At 47.4% G+C, this 25,767-nt stretch overlaps 2 protein-coding genes and 1 long non-coding RNA gene across 8 annotated transcripts in view; 2 read left to right on the forward strand and 1 right to left on the reverse strand.

The window, feature by feature from the left end:
• Dpysl5 (dihydropyrimidinase-like 5) overlaps window positions 1–3,383 on the forward strand; it is an 87,806-nt gene extending 84,423 nt beyond the window's left edge. For both annotated transcript variants that reach the window (NM_023047.3, NM_001356948.1), the window contains exon 13: window positions 251–3,383. In NM_023047.3, coding sequence (NP_075534.1) covers window positions 251–336 — 86 coding nt within the window. In that variant the 3' untranslated portion in view covers window positions 337–3,383. The remainder of the gene's footprint in view (window positions 1–250) is intronic.
• On the reverse strand, window positions 3,249–18,765 carry Gm46907. 2 transcript variants are annotated; one of them, XR_001784835.2, is made up of 2 exons: window positions 18,540–18,765; window positions 3,249–3,519 (listed from the first exon to the last, which is right to left on the reverse strand). It is a non-coding gene; the product is annotated as a predicted gene, 46907 (long non-coding RNA). The 2 variants fall into 2 exon arrangements; XR_001784836.2 differs by having other exon boundaries at window positions 18,467–18,765.
• Mapre3 (microtubule-associated protein, RP/EB family, member 3) overlaps window positions 18,620–25,767 on the forward strand; it is a 51,501-nt gene continuing 44,353 nt past the window's right edge. The window contains exon 1 of one of the 4 annotated variants that reach the window (XM_017320579.2): window positions 18,620–18,912. The gene's annotated coding sequence lies outside the window, so the exon portion shown is untranslated. Of the gene's footprint in view, window positions 19,303–25,767 lie in introns of all 4 variants that reach the window. The other 3 variants (NM_133350.2, XR_376791.4, XM_030254023.1) reach the window with 3 other exon arrangements.

Raw genomic sequence — 25,767 nt, forward strand, 5'->3', positions numbered from 1 at the left:
CCATCCAGAAGCTCCAGGAATCCATCACCTCCTTGGGCTCGTGCACATACGTAGCTCCAGGTCTTAAAATAGGCGGACAGCATTCTCTGGCCTCCGCGGACACATTAAGGTCCACATACACATTAAGGGAGAGAAGAAAGAACACACTCGCAGAAGGTTTAACTCAGCCACTGGGCCCCTGGTGTCAGGATCCTGTTAACCCAGGCAGCCAGTGCCTGATTGACCGACCCTCCCTGCTTCCTTCCTGCAGGTTCTCAGATCGATGACCACGTTCCAAAGCGGGCCTCAGCTCGGATCCTTGCGCCCCCTGGAGGCAGGTCGAGCGGTATTTGGTAAAGGCTCTGACCAGCCCCACCCTCAACAAGTGAGGATGCTAAACCACCACCTGCCTGCAAATGTTCCAGCCAGAGCTGCAGTGGGTGGGAGAGGTTGGGCAGGGCAGTGCTCCACCGGTGGGGGCTCTAGGAACCAGGGAGCCCTCCCCTTGTCTGAACGTGATTCACGGGGCTTTGATCCACCCCTAACAAGGCACTTTGAGCTGTCCCTCCTGCCCTGCTCCTTCCTTCCTTGGCCCTGGGGTTTCTCTGGGCCCCAGAAGCCCACACTATGCACAGCACCCAATGCATAGCACCTGGCCCTAAACCCTCCTCTCACCATGACCTCCTGTGCTGGCTCTGGGAAGGCCCAGACTTTAGTGCTCTGCCCTGCTGCCCACCCACACAGGTGTCCAGAGCACTTTAGCAAATGTGTTTTATAAGTAAGGGCCTTCCCCCTTCATCCCTTAGGCCCCATGGTGACATTTTCCCAAGTCAGACAGGTGTCAACTCCACAGCCATGCCCAAGGTGTCCCATCTCTCCTGACTCATCCCAGCTGTACCCTTGTGGGTACAGTCAGGACACCCCGGGTGTGGCTGTGCTTGGGACACCCTGTGCTTTCTGCTAGCCTCTTTCATTCCCTACCCACGCCCTCTGGGAGTCCCAGGCCCCGGAAGGGTAGCTGGGTGGGCATGTGGCTGGTGCCAGGCGCGTGTAAATGGTTTTGTTTTGCACGTTTGGTTTGCGCAGTGGTTTGGTTTGACTTGTTTGTGCACCCTGTGGAAAATAACGGTGCTTTGTGTCACTAGCATAGCATAGAATCTGGAATAGATTTGGTTTGTAGGAGATGCTGCACTCACCACCAACCAGACAGTACAGGGCAGAGGCGGGGGCAGGCTGGACCCCTGGCCCCTTCCTCCCAACCCAGGGTCCTTTTGCTTCCTGTACCGTGCCTCCCCTATCCCACACCTCCTGCCACCCCCTCCTACTTCCCTACATTCAAACAATGCTGGATGCTGACCCTGGAAACCTTCAGGCCGCATCTCTGCTCCGGGTTACCCCAGCGCTAACCCCACATCCACACCCTCATAGCCCAACACAGCTTCCTATAACTTGCCCCTGCTGGGCAAGGCCTAGCTACTCCTCCTGGGTGACTAGTAAGAGGCCTCATACTGGCTGAGAAAGAGGGACTGGGGGGTGGGGAGGTTGCCTAGGCAACCGCCAGGGAAGGGGCTTCAACCCACAAGGCCTAGCTGTAGCATCCACCCCCACTGCACAGGTGCTATGGAATCCTCGGCACTAAGCTCTCCTTGAGGACTGGTCGGACCCGCCCTGTTTTAGAAGCTCCTTAGAGGTTCTCGTAGGTGGCTACACAGTCTGCAGAGTGGCTCAGCTGTCTGCCTTTGATAAGCCTCATCCCCGCCCCTCTTTGGCAAGTGATCTCACTTTTGTTGGAGCTCCACAAACCTGTCAGAGGCTCCACAGAGCTTGTCAGTCACCCCTGCACGCTTTTGTCCTGCTTTGGGTCCATCAAAGAGCTCAGCTCTCACTGAGTGACAGGTAAACTCCAAGGGGCTTCTGAGATGGGGTGGGGCTTACCACTGTCCCCCATCTTGCAGATAAAAACTGAGGCCCCCAAGAGTTTAGGCACCAGAAATGTCTGTCCATGACTGCTCTCATGGCCTCGGCAGTCTAACCTAGCTGTGGGAAACAGTTGTGGATTGATGTCAGGCCCACCAGGAGTTTAACCAGACAGAGTGCTTTCTTCCTGGGGGCGTGTTCTGCTTTGCTTTGCACAAGCCGATTTTATCTTTGTCATGAACTGACTCATGTTCGAGCCTGGACTAGAAAAGTGTTAGGAACCTGCGTGCGGTTTTAGTTGCACCCAATGTCCTCACTTAGGAGCTGAAGAGACAGATAACCCAGAGGACTGAGATAGCCCTGGGAACAGTAGGTAATGACCCTAGAGGTCACAGGTATCATAAACAGTGACGCTGACGGTGTCTATCTCTCTTTCTCTCCTACTCTCCTTCTCCTACCTTCTCCTCCTCTTCTCTTTTCTCCTCCCCCTCCTCCTCTTTCCCCTTTTTCTTCTTCTTGAGACAAAATCTTGCTTAGGTAGCCTGGCCTTGAACTTACAGAAATCCTGCCTTCGTTTCCCCAAGTACTGGAATTATACACACAAGCTACCACACCTAGCTATACATCATCTTTGTCTATTTCTGCCCTTGCTGGGTCATGGGCCTTGGGCAGATGCCAAAGATCCAAGGGGTGGTAGGGCCAGCTAGGCAGGCCACCTGGAGTGGGCCAGGAGCGCTTTACCCTCTCTAATCGCCTCCACCTGAGAAGTGCATCACCTGAAGTGGTAGGAGAGTGCGCGTACAAGGGGCCACTGTGGGCCTTCTACTTCATCCACCCCGCCCTTCCACAGACCCAAGCCCACCCTTTCATAGCCTGTGTGCTCACCCAGGAGCTTCTAGATGGGAGGCTTAGAGCCAACCAAACCCGTCACTCCCCTGTGTCCACTCCCTGCCCCATGCAGAGCTCCCACCACCCCATCCCAGGTCCGGTGGCTGCCAGCTGGAGCGAAAGGGGTCTCTGGTTGCCCCGAATGCAGCTCTCAAACTGGTCTTGTACTTGCTGAATAAACACTGTTGTTCTTGCCTTAGCTGCTTTCTAGGTTTGTGGGGTTAACTTGCCAGAAAATTGTGCTACAGTGTGTGTGTGCGTGTGTGTATGTGTAGTGCTAGGAGTCCACAGTAGGTTGCTTGTCAAGCCATTGCCGTGACAATGGCATCTCTTATATTGACCCAAAAACCACAGAACCACACGGAAGCCAAACCCCCACCAGCTGTTGAGGTGGCAGGCACAGCCTGGGGTCAGAAAGGAGCTGTCAGCACCCCAGCACCCAAGTGACTTCCTCACTCTGTAAATGTCATGGTGCTAAGGTTGTATTGATCCCAAGACGACACATGGCCCTATGCTTTGGCCACCGTCTGAGGCAAAACAAAACAGCCCAACACGTTGTGTTCTGGTGCAGGTTTGAATTAAACTGTAGCTACTTCTCACTCGGCCTCTGTTGTGTTTTTTCAAGAAGAGGCAGCCTGACAGAAAGTCTTCTCTGCAGCGGTTATGTGTCGCTTCCGTTGCTAGGAGAACAGCTTTGGTCCATCACTCTGATCCAGTGGTAGCTCACTGGGAGATCTGGACAAGGTCAGGAGATACAAAAGTAAAAAGTATAAAAATAAACATTTGTGATAAGGGTCATCCCTCTCCCGAAAGACCAGGATTTCTGATGGTGGAAAAGAAAAATCTAAGACAGATTCCTTGGGACAGTTGGCATGTTCTCTGAAATAGGAAAACTCAGAGGAAACTCTGTAAAGGCAGACATTTAATTCAGGGCAGTTTACAGCTTCAGAGGTTTAGTCCATTGTCATGGAGGGTAGTGGCAGTGTGCAGGCAGACGTGGTGCTGGACAAGGAGCTGAGAACTTTTTCAGTATTTATTACCTACAGTGTTCTGCCTGCATATATGCCTTCATGCCAGAAGAGAGCACCAGATCTCATCAAAGATGGTTTCGAGCCACCATGTGGTTGCTGGGAATTGAACTCAGCACATCTAGAAGAGTAGTCAGTGCTCTCAACCTCTGAGCCATCTCTCCAGCCCAAGTTCTACATCTTACTCTGCATGCAAGAAGGATGTGTTTCACACTGAGTTTAGCTGGATCATTTAAAACCTCAAAGCAGTGCCTCCTCACTTCTACCAAGGCCACCCCTCCCCATAGTGCCACTCCCTTGGCCAAGCATTCAAACACAAGAGCCTATATGGGGTCCAAACCTATTCAAACCATCACTTTCCACTTCCTGGCCCCAATAAGCTTATAGCCATAATATAATGCAAAATGCATTTAGTGCAACTTCAAAAGTCCTCATAGACTATTATAGTCTCAACAATCATTAAAAATTAAGTCTTTTCTGAGATTCATGCAATCTCCGAACTGTAATCCCCTAGAATATGAAAAATTTTTTAAAAAAAATACATACTTCCAACAAATCATCACAGGATATACATCACCGTTCCAAAACATAGGGAAGGGAGAACAGTAAGGAAAGACTGGACCATAGCAGGACTGAAAACCAGCTGGGCAAACTCCAGACTCTGCATCTCCATGTCTGATGGCAAAATGCTCTTCAGATCTCCAACTCCTTCCAGCTCTGTTGGCTGTAACACGAGTCTTTCTCTCCGGCTGGTTCTACTTCCCTGGTAGCTGCTTTCCTCAGCAGGCAGCCCACAGCTCTGGCATCTCAAACCTCTTGTGGTCTCCAAGGCCATCGAAAGTATGCCTTCACAGCTTTGTGCAATGGGCTCTCTGGGATACATTTGGCTTCAGCAACTTTCCTTAATCACAGAGGGGGATCTCGACTCTAAAGCCAGAACCATAGGGCCAAAGCTGCCAAGGTCTGCTGCTTGCTGCAGCTGGAACATGGCCCCCCTTGCTCAATCACATCTTCACCAGATGTCTGTTTTTGATGGTTTCCTTCACTACCTAAGCTTGACTGTCAACAGAACTTGCTCTGTAGACCAGGCTGGCCTTGAACTCAGAGATCTGCATGCCTCTGTCTCTTAAGAATTGGGATTAGTCATCCCATATTCTCAGTGTCTTTGAAGGGCCTTTGACTGCTTACTTGCTTTCTAGAACCCTACTGTTGAGTATGGCAACTAGACCTCAAAAGCCATTGACTGTTAGGGGAGATTACCTAGTTAAGCTCACACTAAAATGAGTGAAGCACAAGCTATAGTCACAGCATTTGGAAAGTTGAGGCAGGGGGATCACGAGTGTGAGGCCAGCCTAGGTCAGATATACACAGACCCTGTCTCAGAGTGAGTGCATTGTTAATTTTAGTACTGTGGGGTACCTTGTGATGATTTCTTTTTTCTTTTCTTTTTCTTTTTTTTTTTTTTCTTTCTTTTTTTTTTTTTTTTTTTTGGTAAAGATTTATTTATTTTATGCCTATGAGTACACTGTAGAGGTCTTCATACACACCAGAAGAGGGCACCGTATCTATTACAGATGGTTGTGAGCCACCATGTGGTTGCAGGGAATTGAACTCCAGGACTTCTGGAAGAGCAGTTAGTGCTCTCCACCACTGAGCCATCTCTCCAGCCCTTGTGGAGATTTCTTAACCCTCAGAGATACAACCCTAATGAGGAAATTCTAGATGGTGGAGAAAATCAGGAGAGCACTCTGGGGAACAAAGCAGGTTTCCACTAATCTATGCTAAATACAGGGAGTGGAGGGGGAAGACACAAGCTTTAGTCCCAGCACTCAGAAGGCAAGGGCAGGCTGGGCTACAGAGCGAGACCCTGTCTCAAAAACAAAATGGAGAGAAGGCACAGTCACATATGACAGACAGACCGTTGCATGGTCCGAGGCGTGTACAGGTGCGTACTTGGGAAGACCCTGGGAATGTTAATACATGTGCGGCTGAAAAAGAACCACAGTTTTGGACTTGAAAACTAGGATCAGACAGGAGAACCAGCATTAGAACTGTGCACCATCAGCCTTGATTTCTAGGAATTACAGGTTGTCTCACATTCGGGCACAAGTGGCTTTAGGAACTGTGGAAGGGGCTCATGGGAACCCTAGGTGTGAAGAAGAAACCACGATACTGAGAAGGGTAGACACTATCATCCAATTGATTTTTTTTTAAGTTATTTTATTTTGAGACAGGATTTCACTAGGCAGCCCTGGCTAGCCTGGAACTATGTAGATCAGGCTGGCCTCGACCTCACAGGGATTAAAGGCATGCACCACTCCACCTGACAATGGAAGCTATTACAAAACATTGCCAGCAAGCTACATATTGAGCTTACCACGCCGTAAAAGTTCGCTGTAAAGCCACCTCGCTCTTCTCAGTGTCTGCTTTACAGTGAGATCTGTTTCCTGGATGAGCACTGTTTCCTGCTAAGTCACATGAATGCATTGGAAATTTCCTTGATATGCGATTTTTTTTCACTTTTTTTTTTTATTAAAAGGAAACCGTTTGTTTTAGATGTGATTTCCTTATGTAATTTCTGAATGGACAAACAACATGGTTATAGGAACTCAAGCTCTCCAAGGCCCTCTGGGGGCAACTCCCCGGAAATCTAAGCTCACCCAACTGAAAAGTTCCCAACAGCTCTGTGTGCTTTGGTGACATCTTCTAACCAGTGCCTCCGTGTTGCTGGAATTCTTCATTGCAAACTGGTTTGAGTGTTGCAGATTGGGGGCCCTGGAGTGCTCCCCACCCCCGCAGCACCAGATTGCCATATTTCCAGGCACTGAGGAGTCAACATCACAAACAGACTTTTGGGAAAGGCTTTGACACCTTCATGACTGGGGAACTGAAACTACTGGGAAAGGATTGACCGGGTTTTGAGTGTTTTGAGTCCCAAGGACGACACTTCAGTAATGCTGCCTTAATGCCATGGCAGTGATCATCAGAATTCCTGGTGGCTCCTAAGAGGAACTTGAGGCCCGCTCTAGTCATCTTAGTCTGTTGCCATGTGGGGGCTGCTGTTGATCAACAGCCAGGTCTCCAGAGTAAACTATCTGCGACGTGGCCCAAGGAGTGGCTTTCTGCAGATTGCTCTGTGATTTCTCCCTGCTGTCTGCACTGTGGTTGCGAAACTCCTGGGAATTGGTAGCGGGGGCATAAAAGAATGCTGCCTTCCATTCTGTTTCTCAGATACTGCTTTCATCTGTCATCGTGTTTAGGAAAACTGGTATCCCAATTCCAATCTATAATCAAAGCCAATACTTTGGGGATTAATGGTTTAACCTAAGTGAGCAAAGTGGGGCTCCCTTCTAGACTGGAGGTCTGAAGTTGTTCATGGAGCCCAGTGGCTCTCAGCCAGGGGCAGTTTTGTCCTCTAGGAGACAAGAGTAGGAAATCTTTGGACATTCTTTTGGCTGTCACAACGTAGCAGACTAGCACTACTTGAATCTATTGGATAGAGTTCCAGGACCCTGCCAAGCCATCTACTCGGGATGCATTCGGGGGAGCCACTGCAACAAGGAATTCTTCCACACAAAATGTCAACAGCGATGAGATGTGGAGATATCTGAGAACACAGCTTGATAAATCTGTGTGAAGCTTAAAGATGGAATGGGATCGTTGCTTTAGAAAATTGTATAAGGAAGTTTTAAGGAGGGAGGCAGAGCTAAGTTTATGATGCAATTCTGTGTGGCAAGACATTCAGGATGCAAAACATCACGCACAGGGTTGGACCTCAGCATCCCAGGATCAGTCAAAGGCAGGACCCCAAGGAGTCTTACCACGTGCTTCCCATGGCTTCACCTGTCAATCCAATGCCACCGAGATCAGGAACTGTGTTGTACCAGGTCCTGCTTGGCCACTGTGAAATGCTCCAGGAAACAGATGGCCACTTGTAGATCTGACTGAAGTTCAAAATGCAGACAGAGGGGCCACAGCAAGTAGAAGCCTAATCACTGTTACACTTCAATTCTTTAATTATCAAATATATAGCCTTTCTGTTATACCTGGGTGTAAACTAAGCCCCTCTCCAGGAAATATCTTGTGGTGGGTGGAGAAACGGACCATTTTAAAACTCAAGGAAGGGTACTTGCAAAAGGAAGTGGGCATTGTGGCTAAAAGGAAATTCAGAAAGAGTCTGGGAATGGTTGTTGACACACTACATCTGATGGGTCAGGTATTCAATGATGTAGTCCAGTCTTAACCTGTTTCCATGACATCGTTCTCTCAAATGTCTGCGTGTAAGTTATACAAACAACCTGCCAGATCTAAGTTCACAACTTGATAAATCTGTACTAAACCAATGTACAGCTGGAGACAGAACACTGCCAGGGCCTGGGAAATCAGCTCTGTGACTCTCCTGTCGTATCAGTGCCCCCACCCCATGGATAATAACTATGTCCCCGAAAAATGAGCATTGTCTTGAGTTGAACACTAATTCATGGACTCACACAAGGCATACACTTTGTCTTGTCTCTGTCTCTCAACAGTAAGTTTTTAAGATATAATACACACATCTTCTTGTCTGTTATGTGCAAGACTGTCTACCATGGAGGGAGAACTTTTTCAGCAATGTGTGCACACACGGGACCTTACATACAGCGTAGAAGCACATATCTGTGTGAAGGGTGCATGCAAGGTCCTTTCCTTCTGGTGTAGAATGAGACTTGTCCAATTCAAAAGTGAAATTAAGAAAGCAATTCCAGTCAGAGTAGCATCAAAAAGAAGAAGGTGAGGGCTGGAAAGATGACCCAGTGGCACTGGCTTCTCTCAGAGAGGACCCAGATTCAGTCCCCAGCCCCAGTGGGGCAGCTTGAAACCACATGGGACAGCAGGTTGAGGGAATATGACACCCTACAATGGTTGCCTACAGATATGCACATACAGTTGTGCACACATACAGGTAAAGTAAATATTTTTAAACTTATAAACTATAAAGTGTTTATTGATACAGGTACAATTGTGCTCTGAAACACATGGAACTGTTGGAAATGTTTAAAAAACCTAAATAAATGAAAGAGAATTCCATGGTCATGAATCAGATGACTTCATATCATTAAGGTGGCCATAGTCCCTCAAATGGAGCCATAGATTCTGCATAACCCGCAGCAGAATTCCAGCTGTAAAGGTGGAGAGCTGGCTTTAAAATTCATGTGGAACAACAGAGGACTCAGAAGAGTAAAGTCAGGAAAACCTTAAGGAGCTGGTGAAACCATCATGAATCTAGTCATGAAGACGGAGCCCCAGACAGCTCAACACCTCTCAGTAGGCCTCCCTCTCAAATATCCCTCCACACCCACCCCTCCAACCAACTCAACAGACTTTGGGAAACACACTCAGACCTTATCCAAACCCCGAAAACACATGGCAGGCATGAAGATAAGGGAGCACACACACACACACACACACACACACACACACACGTACACGCACATGCAGTCCCCTGCAGCTAGCAGTCTGCTAAAACAATGGCCTCTAAGGAGCATATGTTTCCCTGACCAGTCTCATGCTGGGGAAGTTAAAGCTGGAGACCTTTACATCACCCAGAGGGGGACTTGTCTTCTGGAAGGAGTCTGCACTATGCTGGCATTGACTCAGGACAGACTGAGAGCCAACGGCAGCAGTCAGCATTGGGTCAGTGAGGGCCAGAGCCACATCTTGTCCAGAAATGTGCAGTGAAGCACACCTCTTGCTCTCTACTTAACCTCATGTCAGTACTCAGACCATGGGCTTGGGCATACCATTGACCCTCCTTACCGGTTCTCCCAAGGGACATGCAGTATGAATCTTTTTCTGTCTGTTACTATTATTTGCCTGTGCAGGATGGTGGCCCAGCCTTGCTTGTTAGAGCTGCAAAGGCCCAGACTCTGACCCTAACAATAGCAATTTCAAGATAATTCAGTGGAGAAAAAGTTAAAACCAGTATTCTCAACAAATTGTGTTTAGACACATAGATATCCACATGCAAAACAAATTGGAATTGGAATTTGCCTCACAATCTGGAAAACGCATCCAAAATGGGTCAAAAATGTAAATCTAAGAGCTAGAGCTACAAATTTTTAGAAAAAAAAAAAAAGCATCAAGGTACATTTTTAGAGCTTTGATTAAGTATTGGATCCATACATATGATATCGAAAGCACACACATTACACACACACACACACACACACACACACACACACACACACACACATAATATCAAAAAGGGAGAAATGAGAGTCGAGGAGAATCTTCATGCCTTGGAGAATGGAAAGATCGACTGGAGAAGCAGAGGATTCTGGGAGAGGAAAGCACTCCAAGTTAACCTCCTTTGGCATGCCTTCATCCTTAGCTACAGCAGCAGCTGCCAGAAAGGTGTGTCTTCCCTTGCGCCATCCCTGTCCATCCTTAGCCAGACCCTCCTGGTCTACCAGGGCTTTTCCAGGTTGAGTAGGGTGGACTCCATTCATAGCACTACCCAGAATGACCACCAGATGGCGACGTAAACTCATCAGTGACTACATTGGCCTAAGCCACACACAGGCCACCATGAAGTGACCAGGTAAGACTCAAGGAAAAACAACATGTTTCTATGCTTGGCCCTGAACCCCAGAATGGCTTAAAGCAAGCAACCAGCACATGGATGAGGGACCACAGTCATTTTTCTCATAACTGGAACTCTCTTATGAGAGTTGAGTCTTTCACACTAATCTTCAAATAAATAAAACAGGACAGCCACTTAAATTTAAACTTCACATATAAATAACTATGTCAAAAAAAGTGTTTGTGGTATACTATGCTAAAAAGAAAAGAAGGACCAGAAATCCGCATTCAATAAAGATGTTATATATTCATGTAGCAGTTTATGTCTGGCAGGCTTACTGATCCTTCCACCATCCATTTAATAATTGCCCATATATCACGTCCTAGACCTGCATTAGCTAGTCCAAAAGTGAGCCAAGGACAGTGCCTATATCTAGAAGTGAGTTGAGGAAAAGACACCTTGACAAATGGTGGCAGTCAGAAGGCACGGCACGCATGGGACAGAGGGGGTGTGGATTGGACGCAGGCTGTAGTTCAGAACCCACTTCTTTGCAGCATCACCTCCCAGACAGAACCTACTTCTGATGTTCACTAGCCATGTGGGTTTGCTTAGGTGAACTATTAACACTTCTGGGCCTCTGATATGAATGGAAACTTCTACCACACTTACAGATGCCCAAGGAGCACTGTCTGCTTGGCCCAAGGTGTGGCAATATTAGCAGGTGTGGCCTTGCTGGAGGAAGTGGGCACTGTGGGGTTAGGCTCTGAGACCCTCCTCCTGCCTGCCTGAAAGACAATGCTCTCCTGTTTGCCTTCAGTACAAGATGTAGAACTCTCAGCTCCTCCAGTGCCCTGCCTGCCTGGACACTGCCATCCTTTCTACTATGATGATACTGGACTGAACCTCTAAACCTGTAAGCCAGCCCCTTTTAAATATTGTCCTTGATAAGAATTGTCTTGGTCATGGTGTCTCTTTACAGCAATGGAAATCCTAACTAAGACAAGTCTTACTTTCAAAATCACATGGTTTTATATCTACTTCACATGTCCAGTCATTTCAGTGTAAAAGATATCATTAGCAGTGGTGGCACATGCCTTTAATCCCAGCACTCAGGAAGCAGAGTCAGGCACAGCTCTGAGTTCAAGGACAGCCTGGTCCTGCACAGAGAGTTCCAGGTTTTTTTACACACCTGTCTTGAAACGAACAAACAAATAAGCAAAAGATATTGTTGTTCTTACTCCCTAAACAAAACAAAAACCTGGAAAATGTATCCATTCTATAGCTCTTCCACCCTATGTAATTATATAACTTTCTCATAAGCCACTTTGTGGAGAAAAGCCATGAGGATTTAAAGCCTGGTGTCATGTGACAGGCTTCACCCTGTAGAAAGAGCCCTAAGGCAGTGATGCTGGGGTGGATCAGAAATGGAGAGTCTGACAAGGCAGGCAGGTGTGAGACAATTCAATATTCTGGGTCAGAGATGATCATGGTGAGAGAGATCAGATGGACACAAACATGTGACTGACATTTCAGAATAGAACTGATTTTAATAGAAAAGCACCCTGGGCGTTGGGGGAGAAGAGTTACACCATAACTACAGTAGGAAGGTAGACTGGGTGTGGGTGGGTGGGGAGGGAGGGAGAATTTACTTCCCTTAAGGACACTGAGCCTTGATGACAGAACTGCCTTGAAGGTCTAAGAAGTGGGAGAACCATCGTGGGTGGAGGCACATAGATTCAGAAATTACCAGGAAAGACGAGGCCATTCAGGGAACAGTGTGGAGAGGAGAACGGGCAGAATGTAGTCTAGAACCAGGGGAGTTACTGTTGGGGAAGGACAAGGTTTCCATTTTACAAGATGAATGGGGTTCGTCAGATGAGTGGTGGAGGTGGGAACCCTGGGGAACATCCAGTGTTCGAGGTCACATCCATGGGACAAGGTACAATGAATGGAAAATGTCTAAGTGTCATGGCAGAGTGTCAACTATCAGGCAACAAACAAAAATGTGAACAAACTTCATTTCGTGAACATTGTTTTGAAAACTTGTGCATCAAAAACTGATGGTCTAATGCTTTGATATTCCAGCCCCCAAAATCAGGAGTCTGCATGTCCAAGCGCTGAAGATTTTCGAGGGCTAGAAACTGGGAGAAAGGAGGGGAAATGGCCATGTCTCAGAGGGAAACTGACCAGATTTAGAGCTGAGGAAGAAAATTCATCCAAAATGTAAGTGGAATGGGAAAGTGGCCTCATTGGAGGGGCTGCCTAGAAGGTAACAGGGCAGCAAAGATAAAACAGATTTAGAAGGTGTTGAGCCAGAGATACTGGAGTGAAACGTAGGCTAGCCAGGTAGATGTTTAGAACTGCCCAGCCTTTGAGTTAGTCAAGGCATATCAAAATTAACTATCATAGGTACGCTTGTGTGTGTGTGTGTGTGTGTGTGTGTGTGTGTGTGTGTGTGTGTGTGTGAGTGTGTGAGCGCACTCCTGCGTGTGTGTTTCATTCAGGAATCCAGAGGGCTCTTGTTCGAGGCTGGGAGTGCAACAGCTTAGCTAACTACCTCAACAAAATACAAAAACAGCATCTCTAGAGAGTGATAAGAAAACCCAGAGTAAGAGGAATTCTTTCCAATTTATGTATCTGATAAAAGGTTGGTTAGCAGAAAACACTCTTACTACTGAACAACAGGAAAAAATTCAAGATAGACTGGGTGTGGGTGGGTGGGGAGGGAGGAGAATTTACTTCCCTTAAGGACACTGAGCCTTGATGACAGAACTGCCTTGAAGGTCTAAGAAGTGGGAGAACCATCATGGGTGGAGGCACATAGATGCACACACATAAAAGATGGGAAAAGGGATTCTGAGAGACTGCCCCTCACCCAGCCCTCTCAAAAAAGATGTACAAGTGGCTGAAAGCATATAAAATAGTCTCAGACTTGAAGGCAGAGACAGTTCACAATGAACATCCCCACAACTATCAAAAAACAAAACAAAACAAAAAAACAGGAGATAAGAAATGTTTCCTCTGAAAAGATAAAACAGAACTACCCTACATTCAAACAATTCCACTTCTGAGTATATGCCCCCAAAAAATGTAAAACCAGGTCTCAGAGAGACATTTGTGGGCCTGAGTTCACAGTAGCACATAGCACAGTGGCTAGAAGGTGGGTATGAGCAGAATGCTCATGCAAGCATGAATGAATAAGTATAGCATGATGTGAACAAAGGAAGGTGCATCCTTTACAAGGAGGGAGCTGGGTGTGGCATCCACCTGAAACCCAGCACCAGGGAGTCAGAGGCAGGAGCATCAAGAGTTCAAGGCCACCTCCAGCTACATAGTTTGATCAGGCTACCGATAACCTTATTTCAAAATAAACAAGTAGATAAATACTGTCACATATTGAACATCAAGATACATTATCTGGGCTCAGGAGAGTTCAGTCCCTAAAGCACTTGCCTAGGAAGTACAAAGACCTGATTCCATACCCAGAACACCAGTTTAAAAACAGAAACAACAGATGTGGTGGCTCACGTGTATTACCCCAGTGCTGAAGAGGCAAAAGGAAGTGGATCGATCCCCGTTCTTCACTGGGAGCCAGCTGAACTAGCTTGTCAAGATCTAGGTCAGAGAAATACCCTGTCTTTGAACACTCAAAGTTCTTCTCTCTCTGTGTCTGTGTCTGTGTCTGTGTCTGTGTCTGTCTCTGTCTCTTTCTCTGTCTCTCTGTCTCTATCTCTGTCGGTCTCTCTGTCTGTCTCTCTCTCTCAAGAACACACATTCGAAATCTTAGGAAAGAATTATTTATTGGAAAAAGATCTATATTTTCATTTATATCAGTAAGTGGAGTTATGCTGAACTCTAAGTCAGGCCATGGCAGTACATAGCTGGGTCTCAGACACTCTGCCCAATTCCTGTGTAGACCTTCACTTTCCCTCCTCTTTGAAATGAGACGTCTATATCAGTGATCCCATGTCTGGGCTACTACTGTATGTTGACTGTAGTAGATGATGAGGTTCTTGACTGCACAGACTAATGGATGGAGTTGTCCCCAGATACAGAACCAGAGGTTCTATACATACACAGGGACCTGATTCAAACGATGAGATCTGACACTGGGCTGATGGAATGAGACATAAGGGTCTTGAGGGAGGAGATGAGTGTATTTTGAGAGCAGGTGTCAAAGTATGGAGAATTATATTTATATTTCCCAAATTATTAGCCTCACCAACAGTTCCCAGCCACGTGTATTTATCGCCCTGGGGAGAAGTTTCGGGGACAAAGGACCTGAGACACAGCATGGGAATTAGGTTTGATCTCCAGGGCATGGTGGAACGAGCCTGTTATTCCAGTGCTGGGGGCAGTGGAGACAGGTGGTTCCCTGAAGTTCATTGGAAAATTCGTTTAGCCAATCATCGAGCTCCACTGTCTCAGTAAGAGATCCTGCCCTGCCCCCCCAAAAAAGGATGTGGCAGCTCAGATCTGTCATCCCACTACGTGCGAGCACAGGCAGGAGCTCTCTATACATGAAGTCAGCCTGATCTACATAGTGAACGCCAGGCTAGTCAGAGCTACACAGTGAGACTCTTGTCTCAAATAAATGAGAAAGAGAGAGAGAGAAGGAAAAAAAACAAAGGAAGAAGGAAAGAAACAATTAAGGAAGACAACTGATACTGACCCCAGGCTTCCACGCACATGTTTACACATGCACACATGCACACATACGCGTATACTCACAGGCACACTCACATATAAAAGAGTCCCATACTTGTGCTATAGAATTTTGACCTTTCTCCTGTTGAGACACAGGAACTATGCCTATGCCTAGGCTGTGTGTTTTGTGTGTGTGTGTGTGTGTGTGTGTGTGTGTGTGTGTTTTCCAATAAGACATGGCTCAAGTATAGGATTTTGAAGCTAGGTTATAAGAGGGATTTTGCTTTTGTCTGCATTGGAGCATCTACTCCCTAAAACCTTCCCCTACTGTGTAAAAAAACCGATTTCCCTGAAACCAACAGATGGCAGGAAAACCAAAACTCACTCTGATACCATGATGATAGGAAGTTGCCCAGAAAGTCCTTGGTATTTAAGCCCCAGCCATCATTTGACTTCAGTGACACCAAAACCATCCAAATGAGCTCACCCGAACCTCCTAGCCCACAGAAATTCAGATAACGAAATGATTGTTTATACCATAGAACTACAGTGATCCATTATGTAGAAGCATTTTAAAAACTTAAGAGGTTACCACAGAGAGAACGGGAAGCAGGGTAAGAAGAGCGCTTTTTAGGATGTCCTCCTCGCCTCAGTCTCAAGGAGAGATGGGGATTCAAGAATCGCAGTCTTTCATGTCACCATTACTCAGGCTTTGTCTACACCTGCAAGCACAGAACTGAGCTAGAGCTTCACAAAGGAGAAGAGAAGGAAGCCGAGTGTGAAACCCCATCCCAGTTTTCACTGCATCCAGATACCTTGAAGGTGCAGCCAGGAACCATTCCTGTTTCTCAGCTCTGAGGCCAGGACCAAATATAAACAGGTATCTGCCTTCCTCACACTTTTTCTTGGGCAACATTTGTCAAACTTTTTCCTGAAAGTTGCTTTAGACTTAGGAGAGAAAACTGGTTCACCACATGCTGGGTTTGTTTGTTTGTTTTCCTTACTCTCTAATCCATCTCCTCTTTTACCTGAGAAAATGGACCCAATTCGGGTGCTCTGACATCACTGGTCCTTGGGTAGTCCTGGGGTGGAGTTTATAGGAACCAGACAGGAAGACTTTGAGGAGAAAGGCTGACTTTTAGTCACTCAAGGAAAAGACAGCATCTCTGGTATGTCAGTGTGTCTAGAAGAATCCAGCGTGGTTCACCAAAGGGATGCAATCAGAATAAGCTTATGCTCATGCAGACGGTGGGCAGAGTCAAGGAGGGGATGGAGGGTGTCCTCACTCAGGATGAACATACACCTCAGTGGAAACATTTGTGAGAGAGGTCTCAGGAGCTAGAAAATGCCAGTCTTGGTTAGATAGATGACGAGAACCTTGCCATTAAGATCAAGAGGTAGGCTCTGTGAAGTAGAAACTTAAGGGTTCTTTGGAGAGTCCATTGTGTTGGAAGGTGCTTTGCCCGGGCATGAAGGAGTGTTTTCCTAAAGTGGACACAGGTGAAAGACTAAGACAGACTCATGAAGGAGTTCACAGAAACAGACAAAGGCGAGAGGATGTTCTGCTACAACAAGCATGTAAAAGGACACGTGATGAAGGATTCTTTGCTAACAACATGCATGTATTGGTCTGCCTTATGTTGCATAGTTGAGCTGCATTTGTCGGGACTCTTTGGACTCAGGCTGATGCATGTGCTGAGGCAAGACTTGTGCAGAGGCAAGGCACTTAGAGGACACGTGATGTCTGGAGTCCTATAAGTAGGGCTGGATGGAGTGACGGAGACAGAGCTTGGCTTGCTGGTACAGCTAGCTGTACAATGCTTGTGGGTCTCATGTCTTCCCTGATCTTTGCCTCTCTGAGAGAGGCACAGCTGAGAACTTCTCCTGGTGTTCCCGTTGGTCCCTCCTCCTGACTCAAGCAGAGGTTGAGGTCTAGCTGTCTCTGCTAGGTCGTGTCACCTCTGTTGCTAACCCAACTCTACCAAACTAGACTGCTGCTGTATCCATGGAATGTTTGTGAATGGATTGAGCTGCCACTGCCTGCTAACTGGAAACTGAACTGCCAATTTTCAGACAACATACATCGACAGGAGTTGATCCAAAGAGCCTTCCTTTCTAAACAGGTCCCCCTCCACCGGTATCCTTTCTTTTCCACTACCTCTGGTAGATGGTGGGCTACAAGGGAGGTTAAAGCATTTAAGAACCATCATTAAAAATAAGATTTGAAAAAATTCAAGTTACAGGTGTGGGCCACCTAAAAGAGAAGCAGCAGATGTCGCTGACAAATATGCTCGCAGACAATGAGGAAGATCTGGGCTCAGAGACTAAGGCAGCTAAATCCGAGAAAGCCAGGAAGAATTAATTCCTTCATCTTCACTGGAGTCAATCCCATAAACATTTAGTGGGGCTCTCGTGTGTGTCACATTCTGTCCTAGATGCCAGGGAGGCTGATAAGTAAACACGATCCTGCCCACCCTGACACAAGGTCTGACTGCAGAGACAGAAGTGTAATGTAAACAAAGGACGCTAGTGTAAAATGCGTATCACAAAGGAGGCGAGTGCAAGGCTGTTTCAGAGGTGACCTCGAGACATACATGGGAGTATGGGCTTGATGAGGGACAATCAGAAGGCACCTGTACAAAGAAAGAGTGCCATGCCAGTGAGAACACAACGGTGTTAGGCATACAAAATATCAGAAAGACCGGTGTGGACCAGGGACTGCAGGCGTTGGGAGGAGGAGGAGGTACCCAAACTGAGAAGATCCACCAAAGCAGAGTGGAAACAAGGGATTTATACCATGAATGGTCATGTCAAAGGACCTAGTTGTGAATAAGAGAGTCTACACCAGCTAGTGGGCCAGAGGAAGGAAGGAGAGCTGTTGGCAAACGCACTGGAGCAGGACTATGTGGTTGGTAAATACTCAAGGGGATAGCTGACCATAGATGGTCAACTCAAGGTCACTAGGCTAGAAAAGTGCACGGTTTTTTTGTTTTGTTTTGTTTTGAGACAGTTTGTCACTCCGAAGCCCGGGATGCCCTTGAACTCTCCGAAATCCTCCTGCTTCCAGCTCTCAAGTTCTGGAATTATAGGTGTGAGTCTATAGTTCACTAGGCTGGAAGAACCTATCTCAAACAACGACGACACACAAGCAAAACCCTCAAATACGTGTGTAAATGCCATTCTGTTAGCTTGACTTAGAGGTGCAGGCTTCCTCGCAGGAAGTTACTGGGTGTTTGACTGAGGTGAAGAAAACTGCACGCCTTTGAAGATTAGAGTAACAGACTGCAAATTGGAAGCCTTAAAGCAAGAAAGATCATCAAACCCAGGGTCAGTCCTTCGATGAAGACTTTTCCAAGAAGAAAGACCCCTTCATCCCGCTACTACTGTAGAAATAGAAGTAAAGGCTTGTCCCTTCTTTGACTAGGCAGGGGAGAGGAATTGTTACCCTGTTGCTAAGGAAAAGGGAAGGGGCTGTTCCCAGTTGCCATGGTGACACGGTAAAAGCGTTCCTTCCGTACCGCCGTCCGTTTACCAGTCAGTTTCTTCCCCTCGTTGCTATGGCGATCTAGAGGGATTGTTCTCCTCTCTCGCACCTCCCGCCGCCATTGCTAGGACGAGGTAGAGGTAGGGGTTGTCCGCTTCTGGCCGCCCGGTTGCCTGGAGACGGCGGGTGCCCTGGCTCCGCCCCGCTGGTCCTGACAGCCCCGGCCGCATCGCGCCTGCGCAGTGCTCTCGTCCCCCGCAGTCTCGGTGCTTTTAAGCCGGAGACCGCGGCGGCCTCTGCTAGGACCCTCCGCCCCGGAGCCGCCGGCCGGAGCCGCAGCCTCTGCCGCAGCGCCCCCGCCTCCCATCCCCTCCCCTGCCGTCTCAGCCGGAGCCGCCTCCCGCACTGTGAGTCCGGGCTGAGGCCACGGTCGCCGTGGGGCTGAGTCAGCGGGAGGCCCGGGCCGGGCTGGGGGAGGGCAACCGAGCTCCCCTTCCCTGCCGGCCCCCGTCCCCACCCCCACCCGTGTTCTGCGGGTCTCCGTCCTCGGTGGCCTCGGGGCCAGGCCTCCCCAACCACTCCTCCTGCCCTGTCCTCCTCCCTCTCTCCCTCCCTGTGGACCCACCTAGAGGTTCTTCCCCTCTAGATGTGGCGCTGTCGCACCTCTACCCATGGCCTTGTATTTTTCCCCAAACTCCCTCTGGCCTGCCTGCCCTTGTCCCTTCTCTTTCCTCCGGGGCATGACATCTCCCGGCTTCTAGTTTCCCCGAGTGATAAGCCAGAGAAAGAGTGACAAGGTAAACAGCCAGGTGGAGGCTTGGGGGAGGGGGACGTCGTATCTGTCCAAACCTTGGGACCCCAGGATACTTACCCACCTGCTCCTGACCTGCTGGAGCCAGAATTGGCTTAGGAAAGCAGGCCTGGATAGTATAGTTCTAAGTAGCTGCAGAGAGCAGGAACCACTTTAGGAACAGATTTTGCTGAGAAGGGTCAAGCTATGCTGTGATCAGCTACTGTTGGCGCACCGAGCTGGTGTTTGTGTGGTGGCCTTCTTGTGTGCTGAGCCACTGCCCTGGCCACACTGTGCAGGGATGAGAAGGGAGTGTGTGTGTGGGGGGGGGGGGGAGCTTAAGTTCATGTGCTTATGGTACATTTTTTTGTGAATAGCATCTTTCAGGACTCTTTAAAGTTTTTTTTTTTCTTTTTTTCTTTTTTTTTTTTTTAAAGAGTCACTTTACAACCTTGGTATAAGCAAGTCCTTACTGATTTTGGCAGGACTTGATTTCCAATAACCTGTAAATTTGATGGAAAAACCAAATCGAGCAAACAGTGGGCTTTGACAGTCTGACAGAGTGGAGAAAGAGCACGGTTGAGAGTCCCTCGTACCTCTGAGGCCTATATCCCTACCTCCTACAGCTGAGTGTCGGTGAGGGCTGCTGTCTGGTGGGGGCAATTCCCAGGGTTGTGTCTGCCACCTGCCAACTTGCCCAGCTTGCCATACCTAGTGTTGACATGGAGTCCCAAGATGTTTGCTTTTTCCCAGCAAGAAACTCAGCTTAAGTTAGTTTGTGCTCATAGCCAGAAAGTTCTTCATAGACATGCCTGAACTCGAGGGCTCCTAACTACTGTGTGTACCTCAATGCCAGCTTCCGTTGGTTCCTTTTTTCCTCTCCCAGATTTCAATGTAGTGTTAGGAAATTCCTGCAAGGCAGTTCTAATGAATAAGAGGTATTGGGTATGTTTGGGGTTGTTTGTTTGCTTGTTTAACTCCAGGCCACAAAGGGAGGGAGGGCATGGTCCACTCCTAGAACTCACCATGACAGACTCTCTCATTAGGGTTTCTGAGGTTGCAAACAGTGAGTTTGCTCCCAGGCTTTGCTCACTCATGGCCTGTTGGCAGCCTCCTCAGGGCCACTCCCTGCCCCCGTGCCCATCAGATTAGTTTACAGTAGCAAAGACGGTTGTCGCCCTAGTTTTAAACATAGAGATGGGGTTCAGGAGGATGACGGCCCCCATCCAACAGTAGAATCTGTTCTTTGTCGAATGCCAATCTGGGTTTAAATGGCAGGATGCGCCTGCCTGTGGTCTGATGGGAGCTCTGGGGCCTGAGAGCTACATTCCTTCCTCTGGTCCTCTCTGTGTCACATAGCTCACCCAAATACCCGAGGAGGACAGAAGGAGACAGCTGTGCTGGAGAGCTGCCCTTCCTGGGCTGAGTGTATTTTGGGAATCGGTGTTATTACTGATTCTGTGTGATTACTGGGGTGGAGGGTGGTGAATTAAGCAAGGAAATGTGTCAAGGCTAGAGAGCTGAGGCGAGTGTGAGGTGCGGTGTTCCGTGTGCAGTGTGCTATGGGACAATACCGTCTCAGGGCATCGGGGTGGCTTTTATATGGGTTAATTTGCCTTTGAAATACATACCAGTGTTTTACGGATAATGACTGAATGCTTTATAAACTGGTCCTCTTAAGAAACAAGACTGAAACCGCTCTTACACACCGACCCAGCTGCTATTGTAGGTAATTGTTAAGATCAGGGAGAGGGGCATGATTTGGACCAAGTTAGACCTAGAGCTGAGTGGTATGTTATGGTTTTATAGCACTGCATTTCCTTGATCTTGAGACTACCCTGTAATTTACCCACAGCTTTTAGGTATAGGGGTGTGTGTGTGTGTGTGTGTGTGTTTGTATTCTGAGCTACATTCTAGTTTCAGAAGCAAGAAGTAGCAACCCTGCAAGGGGAGATCTTTGTGTGTCTTTGAGTTAGAGTGTTGTTCGATTTCTGTGGAGATGCCAGGGCTGCTCCACCTAACAGCCCATGCATTGTCAAGGTGGGGACCTCTGACACCTTCCTCCAATCTAATGCTCTCTGTGGGCTTAGGTGACCAACTAGCCTTAGACATGCTACTTACTGAACAAAACAGTTCCCACATGGGAGTCCACTCAGAGCTAGAATAGGGAACTCTCCAGAAATTTAGCAAGCAGCTGGAAGCAAGCATCTTTTGAATTATCCCTGAATGTAGGCAAGCAGCATTTTCAGAACCATATAGAAGATCTAAATTTTTGGGCCAAAATGCAGGTGCTCTAGTTATGTATAGAAATGTTTGTCAGGATCTTAGACACACGCTAGAACTGGACAGGACAGATGTCCTAATGTCCTCATTTCCAGGTTTTGACACGAGACTCTTAAGAGTTAAGTGATTTGCCCCAAAGTGACTTAACTAACATAAAGAGTATATGAGAGCAGTGTCAACTGTGTACACCGTGCAGTTGACTATTGGTGGTTATTAGGGTCTGAGTCAGGATTAGAACTCACATTTCCAGACTAGCACTATTCTATACAGCCACGATGCTGCATTTGTCACACTTAATAATCCAAAGGGCTGTAATAAAAATAATTTAGTAGTCTGTAATTAGCCCTGTAGACAAAGGCTGCTTTTATTGTCTGAGGTGTTGCAAGGCCAGGCAAAATGTAATGTCAAAGCGTCTAATTAAATATTTATTCTCGCCACCTTACAAATAACAATTTTCCCTTACAAGTTCCATTCCTGCTCTGGGACTCTTCTTTTGAAAACTGTGCATCTACTGACTGAAAGCAAATGCAAAGTTGGGTGTTGACATCTTCTCGGCTTATCTCCAAGGCTGCTGTGTTCTGGAAAGCAAAGCAGAGAGCTCAGACCTGGGGCTGAGTGGAAGCAAACCTGAGGGGCAGCTTCAGGGCTCCCTCCCAGCACTCAGATGGAGCCTTGCATAGGTCCTGGGAGCCACAGGGATGTCTCACCCCCTCCTTTAGAAACTAAGTTGATGGGACTGGAGAGATGGCTCAGTGGTTAAGAGCACTGATTGCTCTTCCAGAGGTCCTGAGTTCAATTCCCAGAAACCACATGATGGCTTACAACCAACTGTAATGGGATCTGATACCCTCTTCTGGTGTGTCTGAAGACAGCTACAGTGTACTCATATACATAAAATAAATGAAAAAAGATTAAAAAAAAAAAAAAGAAACTAAGTTGATCTGGCCTCTCAAAACAGATGCATCTGAGCCCAAATCCCAGTCCTCCTACTTCCTGACTGTGTGACACTGGGTAGGTTATGTAACTGCTAAGTGCTAGTTTTCTCATCTGTAGGCTAGCCTGGATGATGGCTGTCCCTTAGGGTTGTTAGAGGATGCAAGGAGAGGAGCTGCTTCATAGCAGGTAGCAATATTTATTTACATTTACTGGTGCCATAATGTCAAAATAATGTCTCAAAGTTTGTCATGAGAAGTCCATCCTGAACTAATTCAAAACTGCCCCATTCCTCGGGAGCCTTTGTGTCCAACAGAAGCAGCCATTTGTCCAGTGAAAACTTGAGAGTCACAGTGTCATTTCAACTACCAAATGAGAGAGTGTATGTATGAAATGGGCCTTTGTGACCATGCATTCAGCTGACTTGCTTGTCTGACAGAACGGCCAGGCATGAGCAGTTGACTGGAGCAGAGCCCGGGTTTGGTGTGACGTGGGGCTGCTCAGGCCTTCTGCTGGGTAGGCTCTACTAAGAATGATCAGAATCAGAAATAGGAAAGCAAGCTGCCGGGTGCCGGCCTATTAGTGAGCCTTTCGTGGCCCTTGCTCACTTCCGCTACTGTGTGAAGTGCACCTTGAACCATGACTTCACTCAGATCAGTTTCTGTACTTGTGGGAGAGAGGTCATGGGGAAAGAGCCCTTCCTTCCAGCAGGGAAGCCTCCTCCCAGAGTGAGGAGAGAGAAAGGAGGTCCTTTTGGATGGACCAGCTACAGAAAGGCTCAAGGCCTTTCTGAATTCCTAGACCAAGCCCATGTCCATACACAGGCCTCTAAAGGCTAGCTCTGTGGTGGGGAGTGGTCCCTAGGGAGCGTGTGTGTCTTCAGGCTCCATCCCCAGGACTGTAACTGAACTTGGAAAGGATCTACCTCTGGGAAGACGGATGTGGGTGTGGGGAAAGGAAAGGAGACTCAACAGGGAACTTTTAGTTCCTCTGCTTTCTTGTTTGACGTGTTTTAAGATGCACTGCTCTGGACTTAGGGGAGAGCTCGTAGACTTGACAGTGCACATGACTCCGCCATCAACACATCTTCATAGAAAACCTTTGCTAGAGTGGTCAGTGATGGAGCAGGTAGCGCTAGCTGGCTTCCTTCCTCAGACCAGGCCAGTGTCCAGAGAAGACTGGTGAGCGAGGAGGGCCCTCTCAAGTGCCTGCTTCCCAACAGCTTCTCAGTCTCTATGGAGTGCCTGCCCCAGCGTCTCCCTGCCCCTTTACTCCCCTTTGAGAATCACCCCTTCCTCTTGACAGCTGAAGGAACTAACCATTACTTCCTAATAAGGTCATTTAATTTCAACTATTGTCCAAAGCAGCATCTGCCCATGTGACCTTTACAGCAAGTATGTGAGCTGGACATGGTACCATGCGTGGAATCCCAGGACAACCTGGGCTGCATAGTGAGTCTGCTTCTCAAAAAACAGCATGTTAAGTCCTGTGCCTCTTACAAAAGAGCTTGAAGCTTCAGGGACCTAACTGAAGTATGGATACACTCTGTGACGATAGCTGCAATCTCTATCAGGCCTGGCTGCTCCTTTACTCAATACTGACAGCTTTCGGTGGAAATGACTAATAAGGGGCTGGAGAGATGGCTCAGCGGTTACGGGCACTTGTTGTTCTATGGCCTGGGTTGGGTTCCCAGCACACCCATGATGGCTCATGACCATCTGTAGGAACTCAGGCAGTGCATATACATGCAGGCAAAATAGTCAAGCACATAACTAAATCTCAAAAGAAGGAAAAACACAATGACTACCATGGTGTGATAAGAACTCACTAAGTGATGTTGAAGTTTTGATTTTGTCATCAGTTGGTCGTTGTTGTTTTTAGCCAGGTGTCGTGTTGAGTATAGAGCGAGGACACACTCACCAGCTGGGCTGTGCTTTGAGTACTTACCCAGAAGGAGCGTGAATTGCGCTGACTAGTTTACAGTCCATCACCCAATCTTTCTTTGGCTGGGAGTACAAATCTGCACGGTAGCTCCCAGGGTTGGGGAGGCATCCTGCAGCCAGGAGTGGGTTTTCCCCATGTGAAGCTGGCTGGCCAGTTCTTGCCACACACTAGATTCTAAGATCTCACTAGCACCATGCCCTACCAACTTTGCTGAGCTGCCTAGACGTTGTTTTTCAATGTCTTAACATCGGTGCTCTAAGCTCTGGATGCTTCATTTCCCTAACGTAAAGAACTTAGTCCATCTGGTGTGTTCTGACTCCACGCATTGTTGTTCATAAAACTATTTCCTAATATGTAGGAAATACATACCACTTATATGATATGATTTAAGAGAGCTGAGCAAGAAGTATGACTCCAAATCTGCCTAATATTTTAGACTACATACATGTACACACACACACACACACACACACACACACACACACACACACACACGGCCTTAAAAAGACACATATCCTTAGGCCATAAATTGCCATTTTCAGACTATTTAGGGTCTTTGGTTAAAGTTGTGTTTAAAACTACATAGTTTTTATTAATATACCAGTATTAATAATATAAAATATTTGTCAGCACTTGGGAGGCAGAGACAGGCAGATTTCTGAGTTCGAGGCCAGCCTGGTCTACAAAGTGAGTTCTGGGACAGCCTGTTTCGAAAAACCAAAAAAAAAAAATTGTTTTTGAAAAAGTGACTTGGCAGTCAGAACTGTTGGGCATGGTGGCCCACATCTTTAATGCCAGCATTCCAGAAGTAGAAACAGGTGGATTTCTTTGAGTTCAGAGCCAACATGGTCTATGTACTTGTCTCTACAGGCTAGCCAGGGCTACAGTGTGAGCCCTGCTACAATTTTCTCAATCTTCCCCATCCCCCAAAATTAAGTAAAACAACCAGAAGTGTAAGATATGGAGGGCTGGTCAAGTTCACAGAAATAAAATAGTACATAGGCATTAAAAGTATTTAATATTATTGAAGCCAGGGATAGTTGCAAGTATCTGTAATCCTAGCCCTCAGTGGACTGAGACAGGAAGATCCAAAGGCAAGGCCAGCCTGGGTTGTACCCTAAGCCCCTGTCTCAAACACAAACACACTCATACACACATATACAGTGACACAACAGGGCTGTGTGCATACTATGAGAGCGACTCATAAGATGCTTCTCTGTTCTTTCTGTCAGCCACATGGGGCTTGGATTTTGAACTCAGTTCCTCAGGATGGCTGAAAGCTCCTTTACTCACTGAGCCATCTTGCACCCAC

The sequence above is a fragment of the Mus musculus genome, chromosome 5 (genome assembly GCF_000001635.26).
Source record: "Mus musculus strain C57BL/6J chromosome 5, GRCm38.p6 C57BL/6J".
In the NCBI taxonomy this organism is placed as follows: Eukaryota; Metazoa; Chordata; class Mammalia; order Rodentia; family Muridae; genus Mus; species Mus musculus.